Source organism: Citrus sinensis, chromosome 2 (genome assembly GCF_022201045.2).
Source record: "Citrus sinensis cultivar Valencia sweet orange chromosome 2, DVS_A1.0, whole genome shotgun sequence".
NCBI classification, from domain to species: Eukaryota; Viridiplantae; Streptophyta; class Magnoliopsida; order Sapindales; family Rutaceae; genus Citrus; species Citrus sinensis.
In genome coordinates this window covers 2,597,987-2,618,934 of record NC_068557.1, presented here as the reverse complement: position 1 = coordinate 2,618,934, position 20,948 = coordinate 2,597,987, and the positions used below count along the sequence as shown (strand labels likewise).

The 20,948-nt window shown below is 34.5% G+C and overlaps 5 protein-coding genes across 6 annotated transcripts; 1 reads left to right on the top strand and 4 right to left on the bottom strand.

Moving 5' to 3' along the window:
• Positions 1-2,443: 2,443 nt before the first annotated feature.
• LOC127900212 (UPF0481 protein At3g47200-like) lies at positions 2,444-3,556 on the bottom strand. The gene has a single exon (XM_052434548.1). It carries the CDS (start codon positions 3,554-3,556, stop codon positions 2,444-2,446), a length of 1,113 nt encoding a protein of 370 aa, XP_052290508.1.
• Positions 3,557-6,295: 2,739 nt separating this feature from the next.
• On the bottom strand, positions 6,296-8,749 carry LOC102613410 (F-box/FBD/LRR-repeat protein At5g56420-like). The gene is made up of 5 exons (XM_006467123.4): positions 8,607-8,749; positions 8,461-8,534; positions 7,230-8,202; positions 6,864-7,007; positions 6,296-6,788 (listed from the first exon to the last, which is right to left on the bottom strand). Exons 3-5 carry the CDS (start codon positions 8,181-8,183, stop codon positions 6,522-6,524), a joined length of 1,365 nt encoding a protein of 454 aa, XP_006467186.1. The 5' UTR covers positions 8,184-8,202; positions 8,461-8,534; positions 8,607-8,749; the 3' UTR covers positions 6,296-6,521.
• A 130-nt stretch (positions 8,750-8,879) lies between these two features.
• On the bottom strand, positions 8,880-12,634 carry LOC102613697 (serine/threonine-protein kinase Nek6). Of its 2 annotated transcripts, XM_006467125.4 has the most exons (14): positions 12,428-12,634; positions 11,906-12,136; positions 11,693-11,759; positions 11,381-11,446; positions 11,169-11,215; positions 11,048-11,093; positions 10,855-10,935; positions 10,720-10,762; positions 10,583-10,632; positions 10,388-10,469; positions 10,245-10,294; positions 10,055-10,128; positions 9,893-9,944; positions 8,880-9,803 (listed from the first exon to the last, which is right to left on the bottom strand). In XM_006467125.4, the coding sequence occupies exons 2-14, from the start codon at positions 12,028-12,030 to the stop codon at positions 9,102-9,104; spliced, it is 1,485 nt and encodes a 494-aa protein (XP_006467188.1). In that variant the 5' UTR covers positions 12,031-12,136; positions 12,428-12,634; the 3' UTR covers positions 8,880-9,101. The 2 variants fall into 2 exon arrangements, with proteins under 2 accessions (XP_006467188.1, XP_006467187.1); XM_006467124.4 differs by having other exon boundaries at positions 11,906-12,634.
• Positions 12,635-14,911: 2,277 nt separating this feature from the next.
• Positions 14,912-17,892, top strand: LOC102614197 (zinc finger A20 and AN1 domain-containing stress-associated protein 8). The gene is made up of 3 exons (XM_006467126.4): positions 14,912-15,076; positions 15,206-15,278; positions 16,942-17,892. The coding sequence occupies exon 3, from the start codon at positions 16,955-16,957 to the stop codon at positions 17,471-17,473; it is 519 nt and encodes a 172-aa protein (XP_006467189.1). The 5' UTR covers positions 14,912-15,076; positions 15,206-15,278; positions 16,942-16,954; the 3' UTR covers positions 17,474-17,892.
• Positions 17,893-18,962: 1,070 nt separating this feature from the next.
• Positions 18,963-20,641, bottom strand: LOC102614484 (uncharacterized). Its single transcript, XM_006467127.4, has 2 exons — positions 20,476-20,641; positions 18,963-19,727 (listed from the first exon to the last, which is right to left on the bottom strand). The coding sequence occupies exon 2, from the start codon at positions 19,719-19,721 to the stop codon at positions 19,164-19,166; it is 558 nt and encodes a 185-aa protein (XP_006467190.1). The 5' UTR covers positions 19,722-19,727; positions 20,476-20,641; the 3' UTR covers positions 18,963-19,163.
• Between the last annotated feature and the right edge of the window lie 307 nt (positions 20,642-20,948).

The window sequence follows — 20,948 nt, the reverse complement described above, 5'->3', positions numbered from 1 at the left end:
TAAGTTAGTTTCAGTTTGCACTTAGACAGATATATAAGCCATGAAAGACATGAATAAGGCATTATTAAGTTATTCCAAATCAAACCAACTTGTGTTGTTGAGACTAAGGCTCCTTTGTTAACCTTAAGTTAGTTTGTACTTGACCGCTATATAAGCCACGAAAGACATGAACATAGGCATTATTCAGTTACTCCGAATCAAACCAACTTATGTTGTTGAGGCCAAGGTTCTTGTTTCTTTGGAATTTGATCAATAAGTTAGTTTCAGTTTGTATTTGACGGCCATATAAACCATGAAAGACATGAATAAAGGCATTATTAAGTTATTTTAAATCAAACCAACTTGTGTTGTTGAGGCCAAGTTCCTCGGTTAACCTTAAACACTTAGGTTTATAGTCCTTTCATCACAGGTTCTAACAAAAATAAAAGAACTAATCCCCAGTACGTGCCAAAACCCGAGAACTTAGCAGTGATGAATTTGTGACAATGATTTTATTGGATGCCGTCTTTCTCATCGAGCTCTTCCTAAGAGGTTTTTACCCAGATTTCATAAAGCCATGGATGGTTGATCAATTGTCGGCTGACTTGTGGCTGTTAGAAAATCCGTCTCCGTTATTCATCCTCAATGAATTATTTGAATTAGCCAAAACAACTAAGGTGACTATTACGAGGGACTTTTCTCTCCCAGAAGCAGAATATTTTCTTGATTTGCTTAGAATTTGTTTTCAGCAACCCCCGTCCCGTGCCCAAAGTGAACGGAGGTTAAAAATAGCGGGTGAAAAGAAGTTCACCAATCTGGAGTCAAATTTAAGTTGGGGTCTGGCAGAAATCCACTTGACATCAGTTTTAATACAGGGGTCCTTGAAATTTCAGTTCTTATAGTATATGATACCACAGAGAGTTTTATAGAAATGTTCCAGCTTTCAAGTGTCTGCATGGCTATAGCTGATATTTTAAAGACTACATTATAATCATGAGTTATCTTGGACCCCCTCCAGAAGATGGGGAACTACACATTCAAAATGAATTATTGGACTAGGGAATAATAAAAGATTGTCAAATGTTTCTCTCGACCTTATCAAAAAGTGTCACCTGAATAAAAATTTCGGATATAGTGATATTGTTGAAGATAAACTGAGCTATTACAATGCCTTGGCACAAGTGGAAGGCAAAATTAAGCAAAATTCTTTGAGCACTCCATGGGCTAGTTCTATCAGCGGATAGTGGGTTAAAAAATGAATTTCCACTATTTCCTGCTCCTATTGTTTTCGGAAGGATTTCGCTTGTATTGTTTGTCCTAGTGCTTCTGTTTTGTGTAGTTCAATCACAGGATGTATAATAATTCATACAATGGTTCTGTATAAAAATTCCAATAAAATTAATGATAGTGGATGAATTCTAGTCCTTCATATTAAATTAATGATTCAATTTTGACAAAATAATTTTGAAAATATTATTGGATAGTTATAATGAAAGTCAAACTACAATTACCGGTGATACAATAATTATTGAAAATCAAACTTAACACAACTGCATAATGAATCGCTTTTATTCTGTGATTGATGTACATCAACAGAAAAGCACATAATTTGAAAGCTCTAGAAATTAATCTATAATGCGATGATAGAACAAATTGTTTGTGTGGCGGTGAGTAGGAGGAGAATAACTGCTGCAATGACTGAGGTAGTTGACCATGGAGTATTGAAATAATTTTGATCCAAAATTGCCTTCCACCTGTGCGCTGGTGACTTGCAAAAGGCCTGTAGATCTTCAACGAGAGCAGTATATTGGAAATTATTATAGGGTAAAAGCTCGTTTAGTCCTTATATTTTGAAGTTAGTGCTCGTTTAGTCCCTACATTTCTAAAAATACCTCAAACCATCCCTACCATTAAATTATTGACACTTTTGCCATTATCTTTTGTTCCTTTTAACTTATTTTTATAATATTGCCCTATTATAATAATTTTTTAGACATTATTAAAAAGAAAAAAATAACCCTATTATAATAATTTTTTTAGACATTATTAAAAAGAAAAAAAATAAATTACCACTTTAACACCAAAAAATAAAATAAAATAAAAGAATATATATTAATTTTTGTGGAACACACTCTTGAGTTAAAATATTAATTTTTCTAAAAAAATTGATAATGTAATTTTTTACGATATTAATTTTTTAGACATACGTGAGCTTCCACAAAAATTAATATATACCTTTTTTGTTTTTATTTTATTTTTGAGTTTAATTTGATAATTTAATTTTTTATTAATATCCAAAAAAGAAACATTATTGTAAAAATGTAATATTGTAAAAGCAAGTTAAAAATAAAAAAAAATAATGGCATAAGTGTCAATATTTAGTAGCAGGGACGTTTTGAGGTGTTTTTAAAAATACAGGGACTAAATGGACACTAACCTCATAATATAGGGACTAAACAAGCTTTTACCCATTATTATATATCACACAATCTTTGACAAGGCTATGGAAAACAGTTGACAATAGTTCACTATCCCCTAGCCCAATAATTTCATTTTGAACGAGTAGATCCGCATCTTTTGGTGTCACCAGAAAGGAACTCATGAGTATGATATAGTCATTAAAATATTTGACCGGATAAACATGCATATTCTCGAACATTAGAAGATTTCTATAGACACGCTCTGTGATATCAAACAAACCGAAAAACGGAATTTCCAGAGTCCCTTTACAGAATTTGATGTCAAGTTGATTTTCGTGTGTCCCTGACTTAAACTCGACGCCAGCACGATAAAGTTCCTTCGCACCAGGCATGTTTCGGTAACTGAACTTACTTTGGGCGCGTGACTCGGGTGGCTGGGGAGAGTGAAGACAGAGTATAACCAGATCAAGAAAGTGTTTAACTTCTGAAAATTGAACTCCTGTCAAACTCTCAGCATTTATTTTTGGAAGCCCGGGCTCAGCGGAGAACCACTTACAGATAAAAGTCATGAGGGAAATTCCCATATAAATGTCACCATTACGGGTTTTTGTTTTGGCTAGATCAAACAACTCGCTGAGGATGAAGAATGGAAGCTGATTTTCCTCCAAGTACAAGTCAAATCGCATATGCACAGTCAGGAAAGTCCACCTCGATTTATCGAATAAGGGGTCATCATCAGTTATGAAATCACTGCTACCGTTTCTCAGAAAAAGCTCAATGAGAAAGACAGCATCCACCAAAATCATCGTTATGAAGTCATCACTTTCAAGATCAATGGTGTCTGCATAATAGTTGCGCAATTTCGTCTCCTTTATCTGTATAAATGCAAGGAAATGTGCCATGCTTACCTGAGTTCGTTGAAGAAAGTGATGCAGGTATCTTAGCTTATGCTCTTCCATGGGTTTTAACTCTTGCTTACCATGATGAAGTGGCCCAATTGAAACCATTATTGGAGTGTAATCACTTGGATGAAAACGCCGCCTGGTCTGAGGAACTCTGTAGATGCAACTCGCTTCGGATGAGGTATAACGCAAGGTCTTGAACTTCCCACTCAGAGAACTTGCTAAGTTCTCCATGTCAGTGGATGCATGGTCCATGCTTTGCATATTTCGGTTGCTTGCTGCAGTTACAAGAATATGTGAAACCAGTCAACTCCAATGCGACATAAAAGGAAACAACTGAAACTGTATAAGTAGTTAACAATAGAATTATGAAGTTTCATGGTCACCCGAATTCAAATTTTGAGGAAGAATGGAGGAAAAATTATATTTACTTATGATGTTTGCAAGCTATGTCTTTACTTACGATGTTTTAAAAATTTAGGGACCACTATAGCACCACATATTTTAAAAGAAATTTGATAGCGGCATCATTCAAGCGGATCCCACAACGGCTCTCTTTACGTCTGGTCTGTTACCTTTTGACCGTCGGATAGCTAAAATAATGTAATCTAACGGCTATGTATTGAGGAAAGCTTGCTCTTTTGACACAAAAGTCAACAAAGATCGCAGAGACCAGAGCGACGTAACCGCAAAGAGGAACACAGGATGACACGTGGCGCACAAAAGTGCGTTTCAATTCTTCAAAAGCCATTGTGCTGTCGTTTCGTTGTTTAAAGAGAATTTTTGACCCGGTTGCTTTAGTTGCAAACCAGCCGTTAGATACAACGGTCACGGACGTCTTTTCTTTCCAAATTACTTTAAAAATTTAAATTTAACCCCCTTTTTTTTAACTAAAATTTTTATAAATTTAACTTTAAAAATAATAATGTTTGTAATTACTTTTGTAAATTTAATTTTTTTTTTATAAACTTTATCATAAATCAGAGAGATTCTCAATCGTTATCACAAACATAATCTTAGGATGTTATTGATCTTCAATTATGCAATTTTTTTTATTGATTTTACTTTTAAAAATGTGGAGGTTTAAAAATTCAAAAATTTTAGATAACGACATTATGAACATCTTATTTTATTTAGGAATAGACGTATGGTCTTTGATCGAGCCTGAATAAACTATAAATTTATTGTATGCAAAGGAATAAAAAAAAAATTTTTACAAAAAAATAACTAGTAGGCTTTTTTTTAAAAGCGATTATTAAATAAGGATGTCTGTTTTTTTTTTTGGATCATAAAAATTCATCTTAGGATTTGAAAACTAGATTATTTAAAATTTAATTAAATGCAAGTGAAATTGCAAAATTCACACTTTCAACATTTATAAACCACCAAAACTGATAAGATAAATATACTTTATTAGGAAATTATCTAGGAATTGAATCTCTGTATTGAAATCCAACAGCCTTTGCTCTCTTTATTTATCTACTGCATGTATGTTGGAACCCACCATGCGTCCGAATCCTAGGATTCCGGTCTAAATAATTCCTCTCTTTTACTAAATAAACTAAAATATTAATAATAATTAAAAAAAATAAAATAAAAAAGACAATAAAGCTCTAAAGCATTACCAAACACTTATTTTTCTATGCTTGCTTAACAAATCCATGCATACACCACAACGCCAACTCCCTCCAACTCCTTCATCATACAACAAATTCTAAGTAAAGAAATCACATCCACAGATCCTTAAAACCACTAACAGAACCCCTACCAAACTCAATCTTGTACTAACCCTAAATACTCCTTATATGGACGCTTTCCCCAGCACAGTTTTCGGTTATTGCAAACAAAGAAATAAACTCTTGCAAGACCACGGACTTGAAGAAGAATGTCTCTTGCATTGTCGTTGTTGTCGTTGTCGCTGCCTCCATGACTGTAGTTTTCTCGTCCAGAGATCTTGCAGCTCCAATAACACCACCACCAGTATCAGCACCAACACCAGCACCGGTATCTACCAGTGACTGACTCTACAGCAACCTTGCCCGTTTTCGGGTCCTTATTCGGGGCCTCATTCTTGTCATTCTTAATTTCTTTACTTACAGTGATCAACCATAGATATAGCTGAAGATCATAATATTACAAGTGAACCATGCATGGATTAACATGTACTATTATGATATATCTGAACGTGAGGGAACTTATATACTATGTATCACCGCATTTAACTTCTTGACAATAACTATATCACATAGTTTCATCTCTTAATTATCTGTTTCTTCATTCTCTCTTGAGACATAACAATAAAAGAATCATTTTCTTTATACGGTTATTTTTCAAGAATTCATATTGGTTAGTGGCTATTCAGTATTCGAGCAGGAAGAAATGCACCCGCAGTCTCATTGGATGCATCATACAGATAGCTAAAATTCTGAAACAAGCAGGCAATAATTTTGATATCTTTAGTGGCATTTAGCTGAAGAAACAGAAGAAAATGAGAATAAATTCAAGCCCCTCTAATTGAAAGACAAAGATAAGTCATAGTTATTGCTTAGGGCCTAAGCCATAAGCCTAACCAAAAGTTGAGATGATTCCAATGCTAGAGAAAATATTAATGGCACAATACCATTTCATACAACATTTATTGAATGTTAATTCACCTGCCAGCAATGAGCCATATTGTGTGCAACCCAAAAGTAGAGAGAAGCAGTAGTAGTCTAGGACCATTTTCACGGCCGTACATACCTATTCGATCATTTTCAACACATAACTATACATACATACTGTTTTAAAGTTGTAGAGCATGGCCAGCCTGGATACATTATGATCCCTCAGAGAAAAAAATAAAATAAAATAAACACTTCAGTTAAGGAATGCAGTTCATGGACCAAGGTAAAATCATCAATAGGCAGCTCTTTCAAGAACCTGAAATGAAACAACAAGGCTTCAAGAGAAATAGCATTCCAGCATGATTGACAAACATTCAAATGAAATCATAGCTGCAACTAGCAAGACTCAGGGACCCTTGGAAGTATTAAAACTTCTTATTGTAGATAACCACAGAAATCTACATCAACAGATAAAGATCCAGTATCACAAAGTATATACAAGTATTTCATCCCAAAAAACATGTCAAGAAATTTAACTAGTATTCTTTAACAGATAGCATGAGTATTTTAACGGCTTTGTGATGCCAAAAACACCAAGAGACCGTATTTAAAAACTTTCAAAAGATTTCAACTTCACAAGTCATAGAGCCTCTTTGTAACTTATCTAACTTCTGGCAAAGATTTTCCTTTGAAGCAGTCTCCTTGCATCTAATGATCACTTTGTTCAAGACTTTACAATTCTTCAACAAGTACTTCACCAGTCCCAGTTCATCTTTCTGACCTTCAAATTTCTTAATTTCAATTTTCTTAACATGTAGGAGCAAACAAAGGGGTATATTTGGTTGCTCAATCCACCCAAATTCTTCAAAATGACAACTTAATTTCTGCTCACAAAGAAACAAACAGATATCAGAAACAACAAATTGAGTACCATTTGCTTCAAAAGTTCATATCCTCACCTTCTCAAAAACAAACTCTTCTAAGTTAGGCAAACTGCTGAGGATTATAGGAAGCAGGCGCCATCCAAACAGTTCAACTTTCACTGCCAAACAGGTCACATTTGGAAACTTTGGAAAGACATCCTTATAAATTTTGTCAAGGGCCTTTCATGCAGAAAAAGAAAATTACTTTAAAACGAATAAATTACAAATAAAACTTTTTGCAATTTAATTTCCTTAACAGAAAATGTCCCCACAATCAGTTTTAAAACAATGTCGTCGCTGTTAGCTGGCTTACAGCAAAATAATAAATTAAACCAAAAAAAAAAGGTAGAGACATGAATAAGATATGTATGAGGGTCTTAGAACATGATGGAGTGGACTTACATATACAGTGTCAGCAGATAAAGCAAGAAACTTGGCTTTAGTGAGACTATTAAGTAGCCGTTGAGCACGGCCAGACTGAACCCATGACCATCCATCGTCATAGAAAATATCAATAAACACTTTAGTAAAGGGAGGTAGTTCATGAAACATATAGGAAACCATGCAAAAATCATGAATATTGAGCAGCTCAAGATTTGGAGTTGCAATCATAACTTTGTGCCAATTGTTACTATAAGCTACTCCGTTTGTAAACGATAAGCATAACCTCTTCAAAGTAGTGGATGAAATGTTGAAGTTAATCAAAGATTTATCATCCAGATGTCCTATTGACAAATCCTCAAGAGCAGGACAAATAGAAAAGAGTCTCTCAGTCAGGTTGTTATCAGGATATTCTAGTACAACAGTAAGAACCTTCAAACTTCGAAAACATAATCCAGAGGGAGGAATCTTGATAACAAAATCTGAGTAAAGTTTTAGAACTTCAAGTGTCTTCAAAGTGCAAATGCTCTCAGGCAACCGAACAAGCTTGTGAGATCCGAGAAAAAGTTCAATCTCGCAAACATTACGCATAATTATAGAATCAACCCAGGATCTGAAACGAGTCAAATCGCTTAGCGCCCAACGGTCGAGAGAAAACTTGCCAATAGCTGTCGGGTTAGTAAGATGAAGCACCCTAGTAACAAAATTCTCAAACACAGGGTTAGGATCCTCAGAAAAACAAAATCCATCCTTCCTAAAAATATAACCCATATGCTGGCCATAAACGGGCCTCATGTGTAACCGCTCATCAAAGCAAAGATTTGGAAGCAAAGTCCAAACAAACTTCCATCTTGAAGATAGAATACAAGTTGCCAAAGCACATTTTATAGGCAAAAATGATAAAATGTGGCAAAGGATTCCATCAGGTAACTGACTAATCCTGTCTTCTTTTGAAAGTGATTCATGTTCATTCATGATGAACTTCTCAGCCAACCTGATGATAGATGCAACATAGAGTTAATTAAAACTAAAAAAAAAGAAAAGATATGATTTTGTTATGTTTCTCAAAAGGGGCTCTTCATAAAACAGTGTTTGGTTACTGAGAACAAAATTCTGAGACTAAAAATACACCCAGTTCAGCTAATAGTAAATTTTTCTTAAGTCATATCCCTCGATTTGACAGCAACGAAGCAGGGCACACAGAATAAAATAAAACATAATAATGGAGAAAAGTTAAAAGAGAGAACAAGACCTGATTAGAACTCCAACTCCAAGCTGCAAGCAGAGCCTTTGAGAAGCAAAAGATCACTTCACCGTGTACTTGAGCTGTTGTATGGAATAATGGAAAGCGTTAGCGGTTAGCTTAATTGTTACGAGGAAGAGAATGCAGAAACGCACCGTTTTACTCGAAGTTTTTACCCATTTCGTGGTTGGTGCCTTTATTGTTTAATCATGTTCTATTCTGCTAAATTTTATGATTTTCCATCTGTGGCCTCCCACGTTAACTTCTTCAATATTAGCTTCTTCAATTTTATAATTTTATGACATAGCCTAGTCAGGATTATAATTTCACCATTATAGCCCCATTCAAAATAAAATCCTCGAGAAGACTATCATTGTTGAAAATGATGTAGCAAGAGTTTTGCATAAAGTCTGCAACAACAAAGTGGCTAAAGATTCAAAATCCAGATCATTTATATCTAATTACTTGAAGTTGTATCTCATAGACTCAATATTTAATCTACTCGGTTTTACTCAATCAAATTCACTTCTGTGGAGTAATTTTGTTAACACAATAAACCAATTGTATGTCAAGACTTTACAACACTTTTGGGTTTCATTTACAAGGTATAAGCGTCAGATTGATCATGGCCTCCTTGCTAATCAATTACCTCAGGCGCCATTTTTCTGAATATTCATTAGGCTCTTTGTCAACCAAATTGCTGTTTCTCTAGATGACACAGCTTCATCACCAAATGGTCTCAATACACCAGCAAGATCATCCAACCTTTCCTGTCTAAGCAAATTTGCACAAATCTCTAGTAGTGACTCCAGAGCCTCTGCTCTTTTCTTGCTCTGTGGATCCATTTTTATCCTTGTTTCCTGACTATGCAACAATGTTATTGTACTCATCAATGAGTCATTTGATGCTCCAATCAGTTCTTGAATATCTTCTTTTATTGTTTGCTTTGGAAGTCTGAGAAAATTCTCTATTGCTCTTTCGTTGTTCCCACATGAAGCACATATTGGACTCAAGTTTTTGTTTGCTATTGAATGTAAACAGCACCGTGGAACCATACCATGTTCTTCCTTGTTACTGAATGTCGCAGCTTCACTAATAACTGGCAGTTCCTTCTGCAATACCTGGTGATGCTGAGGGTCGGATTTCGGGTTCACTAATAACTTCCTTGGTGCTGGTGGGATTGCCTTTCCACCTTTCACTTCTTTGCCACTGCTGAACTTGGCAGGTGACTGAGATGCTTTTGGCTTATCCTTGTAGCTGTTTTCAGACTTTACAGGGAGAAAAACAGGAGCTAGCTTGTGGGATTGATCGATATATGGCTGTAAAAGTGGATCCCTCAATAGCTCTGCAGCCTGCAATGTAGCATAATGAGGTCATTAGAATATGTTTTCCAATGATTTCAAAACGACAAGATGAGAGTCTAGTTATTAATTGAACACACCGTTGGTCTGTGTTCAGGGTTCTTTCTTAGCATGCTCTTAATCAACCGTTTCCTGCAGTCCATAAAGCTCATTACGTCAATTATATATATAAATTTTGCTACTTTGATTTATGTGATAGGGAGGTTACAGAGAATTATCAGAACATGTATGTAGATACTTACAATGTAGAGGAATACATTGTTGGAAGTGGCGAGATGAAGGACCTGTTTATTTTGCTAACAAGTCCAGCCATATCCTGTTTGATCAAATTTTATCAGATTTTTCTCTTCCATTGACAATTCAAAATTAAAGATTTGTACTTTAGCAGGAAAATAAGGAGAATTAACAAGCTTAAGTCAAGGATACACTTACAGGAGCTCGAAAAGCAGGTTGATGCGCAGCAATTTCAAACATGCAGCAACCTATGAGAATAGTGAAATGTCATTCTGCGAAAAAAGTCATACTAGTGGCTATAAAATGAGCTTGTATGAAAATATAATATTGCTCTTTATTACCTAAGGACCATATATCAGACTTGTATCCATAGGGTATATCTGCAAGAAGCTCTGGACACATATAATTGGGAGTGCCGACAACCTGTGTAGATATACAAACGTGAGGAAGATTAATCCCATCAGAAAATTAAACACATAAAAAGGCTAAAATTGCACTGGGATACTATGAGACTAGAAATGAAGAGCAGAAGTTACTGAGGAAGCAAGTTCGTCTTTGTTGAGCAGTTTTGCAAGTCCAAAGTCACCTGTTAATCAAATGCATAATGGACGAGTTTTAGAAGGAAAACAAAGTGCAATCTCGGGAGCAACAATCAATGTGTTTGCCTTCTCACCTAGCCTTATGTCATTCTCTTTTGTAAGAAATATGTTGGAGCACTGAAATTACATGATACAAACATTGTCTTAATATCAGACTTGTACTAGGCTCTTTTATTAGAAAAATAAAAATTGTAGATAGAGGTACATACTTTCAAATCCCTGTGAATAACACGATTAAAGTGGAGGTAATCCACTGCTTGCAACAGCTGAGTTAGCCATTTGCAGAGAGTCTGGAAGAGAGCAATGCCGGTATCAAGATATTGTGCAGCAAGAAAAAAATTAATTATCAAGTTATGTTATGATCAAGAAAATTAGCTCTTGAGCAATTTCCAAATTCCTTACCTCTTCTGGAAGAAATTTTCCTTTAGATTTCTTTATCATGTCAGCCCTGCATAATCAAAATCAGAAATCAACAGAATAGTACAGAAATCAACGAGGAAAAGAAAGGAACCAAAAGACTTACATGTCTCCTCCCTCACAGTAACTTGTTACAATGCACACATAGCATTCCTGCAAAACATGAATGCATACAGAGAAAAAGTTAGGATCATTTTCATGGCGTTTATATGATAAGCATCCCAAGCAACTGCATTTCTAGCACATGACATTAACAAAACATACTATGTTTTTAATGGTAGCAGAAAATTAACTAAAAATTGCTGATAGGCTGAGTACCTTTTCCACCCAAGCATCTTTGTACTCAACTATATATGGGTTCCTTAGCTTTGCTATCAAATTCATCTGCAACATTAACACATGTTATTGACATCTTAATCACTTTCAATCGATCATTTGTTTTCATATATCAACAACTTCATATGAATCAACTGCATCTGTTACAAACTGAAATAAAATTGTCGATTAATGAAGCACAAAGCATCAAAGGTACATACATTTGCGAAAATGTATCGATTCCCAGTGATTCAAATGGGATGGTTAGTACTCAGTGAATCAAAATGCATAAAGAGTAGTGCTTAAAAGATTAACCTCTTGAATTGCAGTGCGCTTAAACTTCACCGTTTGCTTAGCCAATCTAATCTTCTTCAACACATACCTAATATACACATATAATATAACAAGGGCAACCATATTTTAGTCCTTAAACCAAACTTGAAAGATAATTCAGAAATCAAATTAAACCGATAATTTTTTATCATGAAAAACAAAGAAGAGATACTAGAGAAGAGAGATTTTTCTTACTTCTTATTCTCAGCCCTGTGAAGAACCAAAAACGTAGCACCAAAAGCTCCTCTTCCAATCTGCTCTATCACTTCATAATCTTCCATTTTCGATACCATGTCATCATTCATAATCTCCATAGCCATCTCCAAAGTTGAATATTTTCTATACCGGCTGGTTCAAACTTTGAAATAAATTCTATGTAGACATGCTCAGTTGCTCACCAAACCATTAATATGAATCATGCAGAAACTATGAGCACAACAAAGCAATAAATCCTATATTAATACAATATTCAAAATTTTCCCAGAAAAGTTCTGCCAAGGAAGATTCTTGGAACTGATGAGGGAAAAAAGAATTGAAATTTAATTTGGAAAAGGAGGGAAGATCAAGATTTGAAGCAAAAGCAAAGAGAGGAAAAGCAGAAAAAAGTTTCCTGCGACAGTTTGCCAAACACAGCATAAAAAATTATAAAGGCAAAGCTTTTTATCTTTGCTATAGTTTGCTTCTATTTTCAGACTCATGGGGTTGGGGAATCATTACCACCATGTGTAGTTGGCATGTCACTTTCTTCCATAACTGAAATTTTCTTCCGTCTTGGACTATTCAAAATTCAACACCTAAAAGATTTCAATTGGGATTTTTTCATACGTACTTAAGGAATGTTGCAGGAAATAACCAGAATAAAAAAGGTGATTGGTTTTCTTTATTCTTTTTGCGTTAATTAATTATTATTATTATCATAGAATGTGCTGTGCTCATTGTGTTCAATGTGTTCAGATTCTAATTGTTGGACATTTCACATTCGGGTTTATGAAATTTCATTTATTTTAATATTTTATTGACTGTACAATGTTTGGTAGGCCTACATTTTTAAGATGACTTTAGTTCGTATTGGCATCCCACCACCAAGCAGTCTTCTAGATATTTGTATGGTAACTATTTGAAGTTTGAGATTATCTCATTGATTGACTTTATAATTAGAATATGATAAATATATGATTATATCAATTATTTAAAAAAAAAAAGTTGGCTTTCTGATTTAAGAATTAATGAGCCCAACAACATTGAGTGTGTCCAACTCAACTATCAAAATATGTAAGCCCTGAAGCCCAGCATCCAAGGAAAAATTAAACATATACGACAATTCTTAACTGTGGAATTTAATAAAACACAAATTGTATAAAAAAAAATATCTTATTTTTATAAGGTATAAAAAAAATCTTATAAAAAAATCTTTCGGTACAGTAACTTTTTACGCATGAAAAATCTGCATTATATATATATATATATAAGAATTTATTTATTATAGAAAATCGACAAATGTTTATTAAACAGCAATCAATTTCTCTTTGCTTTGAAGGAGACATTTCAAGATGGTCCAGGCTAAGAATAAAGTTGAGTTGTCAAGCAAACAAGCAATATATATGAAAGAATTTAGCACCAAAAAAATAAAAAAAGAATTTACTGCCATCTCGAAATTTTCAAGTATCATCCCATTCCACCCAATTTCTCTCTCTCTTTTTTTTTTTTGGCACCCAATAAAAAGAATCAAACAAATAGAATTGATGCCATCTCCATAATAAAATTTTATTTTCTAAAAAAATTAAATAAGAAAAAATAGATAATAGTATCAATTAATTCAAGAGCACGAGTAAGAGATAATCGATACAATTTTAGGACATACTTTTGTTAATATTTTGGCGAAAAGAAAGAATACATACATATATATATATAATATTATAATTTACAAGAACTCACGTATTCTTAAGAGTGAAAATATATTGAAAGAGCTCGGCTGTAGCGGTGAAACAATTAGATTCACTCTCTTAATAATTCAAAATTCGTTTGAAATTACTATCAAATAGTTTTAGTTGAATTGATAGGTGTATCTCAATTAATAAATATTTTTTTTATCTCATTATTCAAATGAAGGATTCAAATCTCCTCATAAATATGTAAGTTATATATTTATTGTTTTCATTTAGCTTCCGAGTTTTATGTTGAACTTCAAATTTAGTACACGGAGGCTGGGGTTGTTCACTCACTTGTTTGAAAAAAAAAAACTCTTGATTTACCAAAAAAATAATTTTTATTTTTATTTTTTTCTGTTTAAATGGTATAAGATATTTTAATTTAGTTCCACGATACCATCGCATTCACTTGCTTCAACTATTATTGGACGGTCTATCTCACATTCCCCACTGCCTATCACTTTATCATATACCGAGCTTATTGTAGGAGTAATAACAGTTAGCCCCCTGCTTATTTTGTAAAATTGTAATTAAGGACATGTTTTGCAAATTGATATGAATGTCTCTCACCAAATTACATTAAAAATCCATTAATAAAATAAATTATTTGAATTTTATGTGTCTAAAATTGATTTATCCAGGAGATCATCTACTTCAAAGTTCAAGTGATAGTTTAAATACTCTTATGAATTAACACCTAACTATTTATTTCTTCTTCTCATTTTTTTTTAAAATTCATCATTTAATATAAAATTCGGTAGGATTTAAATTGATTAAATTACACATGTACGCATACAAATGAAACAAGACCTTTAGAGTTAAGGCATATCAATCTAGTTGAGTGCTGCAGTATTTTTTGCTATTTACAGACTTAACTTTAAAGAAGAATTTGATTATCTCTATATAAATTAATCAAGAATTATAGTCGTTCTCCTAAAAAGTCTAAGGTGTGCATGAAAAAATTAATTTATATTATATTACAAATATGAGGATAAATTCAATGATGAATATAGTATGTAAAATTATTGTATAAGTCTTTTATATTTAGTTTGTACTGAAATAATCCATATGTCAAATTTAAGAAAAAATGACTGTGGAGACTGGAGACCAATTAAAAAGCGACGCATAAACTATCCAGTGATTTTGGAATTTATTTATCATTCAGGGAGCCAGATGTTATTATCTAGTTATTTGAAAGTTAAAACCCAAGCGGGGGACAAAATGGGGAACAGAAAGTAACACGCGGCACCAATGAGAAGGAACCACGTCATTCCCTAATCAGTAAAGGGCCTTCGCTGGCAGAGAAGCAGCGAAGCCTTTTTAAAAAAAAATCAAAGAGAGAGAGAGAGAGACACCCGGAAAGGGAAACGAGGACGTCTCTCATCGGTTTTTGCCTGCTCTCTCCCCGATAGGCCGATCTGGTCCATTTAATTTTAGGGTTAGGGTTTTTGATCCTTGTTATTTATTTATTTTCTTTTAATATCAAGTGTTTTTTTTAAATATTTTTGGATTGATTTTTGTTTTGATTAATTTTTATTTAATTTTCGTTTGATTTGATGGATAGCAGGGCTCATTGGATGCTGGCTTGAGCTCGGGGATCGGCTTAAGGGATTCATTGCTGTTTCTTCTGTTGCTCGCAGGTTTGTTTTTTTTGTTGATTTATTGGGTTTCTGGTTTTTGTTTTTAAATTTTTTTACTTATTAATATTCATGGCGTTTTTTATATTGGGTATTTTTGTTCAAGTGAAAGCTAGGGTTTTTGATGTTGTTTAATAAATAAATCATGTTTTCCTGATATACTGATATGTGACACGTATGATTTTGTAATGAGCTGATTTGAGTTGGGTTTTGTTATTTTGTTTGGCGTCATGTTATTTGAATGTTATTCCGTTTTGTAGGATTAGTTTCAGATTGTTGCTAACTGTTCTAGATATGCTGTAAAATTTTGAATTGAATGATGGAGCTGTTCCAGCTGGGTATTTACTTTAGTTCATAATTTACATGACTGACTGGTGTTTTAGTTGTTAGAATAGTTGTAATATGTTTGTGATATGTGTATGCAAGTCACTTATTCTAAGTAAGTAGTTACGTTGTAGCCTCTTATATGGAAATAACTGAGACATGGTCACAGAGTGCAATTGAAGACTGTGGCGTTCATGGTTGGTTGACTTTGCCATGTGGTATGCATTATGACAAGATAGGAAGCCGTGATTGTAATCTATGGCTATTGTTTGTACGTGCACCTTCTTTCTTGTTGAAGACTTCTCTCACGCTTGATTTTTCTGATGGGTTATTTAGTGGTTCATGAATTTATTCCCCCATTTGATGTATGATGTTAGAAAATAGACATGGAAAGATTTGACCTTTTATGCTCTGAGAAAATAATTTGTGGCATCATGTCGTTTTGAAAATTGTGTGGTGCTTGAGTTGTCTCTTTACTATTAGATAATGGCTGTTTGCCGAAGACAATACAACTGATTTACATTTTATGATTGATTAAATATTGTATTTAGAGGTGCAAGCAGAAGTTAATCATACAAAGAATCAAGCAGAACCAAATCAGTTAGAAGTTAATGTGCAGTTTTAGAATGATCAGTCTGTTTCCAAGTTCTGTTATTGTGATCGGTGATTAGACTGGTTTGGTTCTTGGTTTGAAGAGATTAATAGACTGAACCAGCTATACACAGCCTCTTCTACAACCTGCTGTTGCAAGTCAGCTGTGGAAGGACTTGGCAGACGTGATATCTGTTTGCCAGCTCTATGTTTTTTCCAGATGCTGTTGTAGTGGGTTAATAAATTTCTTGCATCTGGCAAACAGAGCATGTATTGGTAACTGAGCAAGATTATATTAATTGGTTAAATACTCAAGGTCTGTCCTAGGATTTTGAACCTCTTAGGCTGGCAAACTTCCAAACTGAAGGAAATATCTTTAAATGATACTGTGGAATGAACACAGATGAAGAGATTTAATGTGAGCATTTTGTGATTTTGACATGGAACCATTTTTATAACCTTTGGGCTAATCTGCAAGCACTTAATGATGCTTGTGGGCTTTGAGACTGCTAAGCTGAATCAACCAAATTTATACGAGTCTAAGCCTGACCAGTTAAGAACCGCTTGAGTTCCGCTTTTTGGTTAAAACACTGGCTGACTGAAATTCTGTCCATATGTATATATGTGTTCTTTGGCATGTTCTTGCGATTCAATGTTGATGTAGTGGGATTGAGATACAATATTTTATTCTAATTCTTATTATTGTCTATTTCTTTCTAAGATCTCAAGTTTTTCAATTGTATTGGTGCAGGGGTGGTGAAAACATGGACCATGATGAGACTGGATGCCAAGCTCCTCCTGAGGGCCCTATCTTGTGCATCAACAATTGTGGTTTCTTTGGAAGTGTGGCTACTATGAATATGTGTTCCAAATGCTACAAGGATATAATGCTGAAACAGGATCAAGCTAAGCTTGCTGCTTCATCTATTGGAAGCATTGTGAATGAAACGTCAAGCAGCAATGGAAGTGAATCTGTTGCTGCTGCCACTGTTGATGTGCAAGCTAGTTCAGTGGAGCCAAAAATCATCTCTGTGCAGCCATCATGTGCTTCAGAATTGAGCGAGAGTGTGGAGGCAAAGCCGAAGGAGGGTCCCAGCCGGTGCAGCAGTTGCAAGAAGCGTGTTGGTTTAACAGGATTCAAATGTCGCTGTGGTAACTTATACTGTGTGTCACATCGCTATTCGGACAAACATAACTGCCCCTTTGACTACCGCACTGCTGCTAGGGATGCTATAATTAAAGCAAACCCTGTGATCAAGGCTGAGAAGCTAGATAAAATCTAGATTCAATGGGATGAGGTTTCAATAATCAAAGAATGATGATCTTGCTCATCTGTTAGAGGCTTCTTCTGAGAAGGCCACGTATCTTATCAGGTGTCCTTTAATGTTATATATGCTGGGGGCCCATTATCAGTTATAGGACATCTCTGCAGTATGAAGAACTCTATGTCGTGTGTTGGCGAGAACTTATATGTTGGCTTCAGTGTTTAAGAGTGAATCTGTGCTCTGGTTTTATGGACTTTTGGATAGCTTTCCAATTTGTCATTATGTTTCATATGGCATTTCACTTTATTAGTTTCTGCTTAAAAAAAAAAATTCAGAAAAAGATGGTTGTGCTATTTCCATATGATGTGGAAAACATACATGGACAATTCTTGCGCTTAGCCTCTGTAAATTTTTAATTATGGTTTCTATCGGCTTTATTTCTCATGTGTGATGATTTTTATTGGTTTCGATTTTTATGCATCGTTGACTTCCTTCAAACTGTAAATTTTAAAAAGTGTCGTATGGTAAAAGAAATTTGAGAGAGAGAGAGACTTGGTCCGAAAAAAAAAAACCCTAGTTTTTTGAAAATGCAGATCTGAATCATTAAATTCGACCCTTTGTAAGGTCTTTAGCATTCCAGCGCACGGTTGAGAACCTCCATCATTCCAATTACTTAAGAACTTGAAATCCCAACTCCATTGCCCTAGGAGTCTGCTTGAATGATTTTCAAGCAGAACATTTAGCCATACTAGTGTGGAACAATAATTCTGTAAAAGAAGTCATGTAACCTGAGGGAAATGACCGCCAGGAGTAACCTCCCCTATCCAACAGTCCTTCCAAAATTACCAACCAGCTTGGCCGAATGGGGACTTTTTGTAAGATAAACAAATCTACCGTCAGGTTTTGACTTCCTTGTTCCTATGGGCTGCACTCAAATCTCCAGTTTAACATGTTCAACAAACTGCGAAGAACTTCAGATAGACTTCAAAGTGATTCTCATTACAATCAGTCGATAATGGTGTCTTCAATAATAATGCTGCAATTTGTAAATTCAACATAAAGTGGTATAACTAGATTGGTTCTGTAAGGTTTGAAATAATAAAATGAACACCAGTATATATCTTAACATATATGGGTAAACCAGCAAAGGACCTGCAACGTAGAAGGGATCCGAATTTCTTGACAAGGAATGACACCAAAGGACATTGCATATTCTCCCAAAATAAGTGCAGAATTCAATTTCTAGAGGTGGCCGGAAGGAAATCTACTTAAACCAATTAAAATAATGCAATGATCTGAGAAGGAAATGCAACACCCTTCAATGGAGAAGGATATATGGTTCTCCACAATACGAGACATGCGTTGCAGAGGAGATAGTGCTAAAAGAGAAAGTGCTGTATAAAATTTGCAGCAATCAAAATTGTATGCCTGTAGCATTTGAGCAAAATATTACTAAAATATGCCCATCTACTTACAAAAATCCACGAAACAATTTTAAAAAACAGTCTTGCAATGAAAAGCGAGTGCATAACGCCCTGAAATTACATTTGAACTAGATCAAAATTTGAATCAACTCCTTTCAGGAGTTAAAGTATAACAATCTTAGTTTTATACTTATACATTATTAGTTTTTCCTACTCTAGAAGGACTTAAAAGCCCTTTGCTCCAAGTACTATAAAACTCAGAAATTGAACTCAAAAACTAGAAACTAGAGAGAAATTCCACGAGATTCAGCTTCAAGGTACTTACAGATCCTCTCCATTACTTCTCTACCCTTGACACTATTCTGCATGAACTTTTCTGCACATCGTAGCTCCACCTTCTCTGCCATTGATGCCAGTGCCGATAATGGCTTAATCCTTATACTTGTCTCTTGTCTACAAACTGTCCAACCAGTTGGATTATCAGGATGGGGTTCGTATCGGATCTTCTCCTCCACTTCTATATACTTTTTTAGACTAACATTGCGAGTAGTGAGCTGCATTGACTTTGACTGGGCATCAACAACCGTTGATTCAACACAGTGACATATATCTTGACCAATAATTTTGCGAACAAACCAAGGTCCAGGGGCATGGACAGTGAGTGCACGCGTTGTGTATAGCTTGCCAGATAGAGGATCGAGCTTGTGGTTCAAAGTGTCCACTTCAAGTATATGGGATAACGTGCGCTTGTTCTCAGGGTCAGCAAACTTGCGCCAAGATGCAGAAGTAACACGCTCCCACGGGTGCTTGTAAATGTGCTCTTGTGTGTATGCTTTCACCATCACGATCTATTGAGCATTTTTTGACAAAAGAACAAGGCACAGTAAGATTGCTGTGCAACATTAAAGATTTGGGTGGGTATAGTACAATCATGAATTCCCCACAACAATTGAAGTGCTTATATTGTGAGATTTACTACGAGGAAGGTCATTGTGTTTTATCCCAGTTTGCTTTTTAGTGAAAGAAAACCTAAATCCTATTGTAATGAAGGATTCCTATCGAATTAGTAAAGTATATAACAATAATCATACTGTTCTAAATCCAAAACACAGAATCCAAGCATTTCTTCAACTTTATTGTCGTTCAAAGCAATTATTCTTCAACTGTCCCATAATATTAAACACGATAAGAGGTAAAAATTTAAACAATTTGAAAGAAAAGCCAATGATGTGCCTTGCAAAATTACGAAACATCAAGTATCAATTGCAAAGATAGTTAACAAAGAAAAATCGAGGTTTTTTAATTAAAAAAAAAAAAAGAAAACAATATAGATGATGATTCAACATGTATACAAAAGCTCAAATGGGTCTCACAGATACATAAAATTCATCTTCTAGTCAACCCCAGAGAGCCAAAATACGAAGTAAAAGTATTTCAATGGTTTCATTACTAATTACAGCATTGAAAAGACAGAAAGAAGAGATGTTTAATCATTTCTTCCTTGAATTCTTCAAAATAGTCTAACGTTATGCATTTATCCGTTAAACCCAGATCAGAAAAACAAGCAGAGAAGAGAATCAGAAAGTAAAGACGCACCTTTAAGACAAACAGAATTGCAGACCGCAGAGCATTAAAACCCTTGAAAACGATCTCAGAAGAGAGACAATTAATTTTTTTTAAAAATTATTTGTATTCGTACATCAAGTACCTTCAGGACAAATGTACCCCTAGAGTCGTCGGTCAGGCGGTCATTGCGTTAATGAATTTTTTGAGAATGTGGGTATCGTCGGTAATTTACCTTTTATCCTTCCTCGTTTCCTTTACGATCAAGAGTGAATTTGTTGGTTTAGCATTTTTTTTTTAAAGAAATTTGAAACATATTTTTAGAATTATTGAAAATAGGAGAAAGAACACTTAGAACGATATTCACGTTTAAAAATTGGACTCAATATCTCTTTTTACTATTATATTTTATTTTGAGTATAAACTTTTTGCTCCGTTGGATCACATAAATACTTTAAATTTTCTCATACTAATATGATTTTTTTGACTGTTGCTTATAGGGCAGT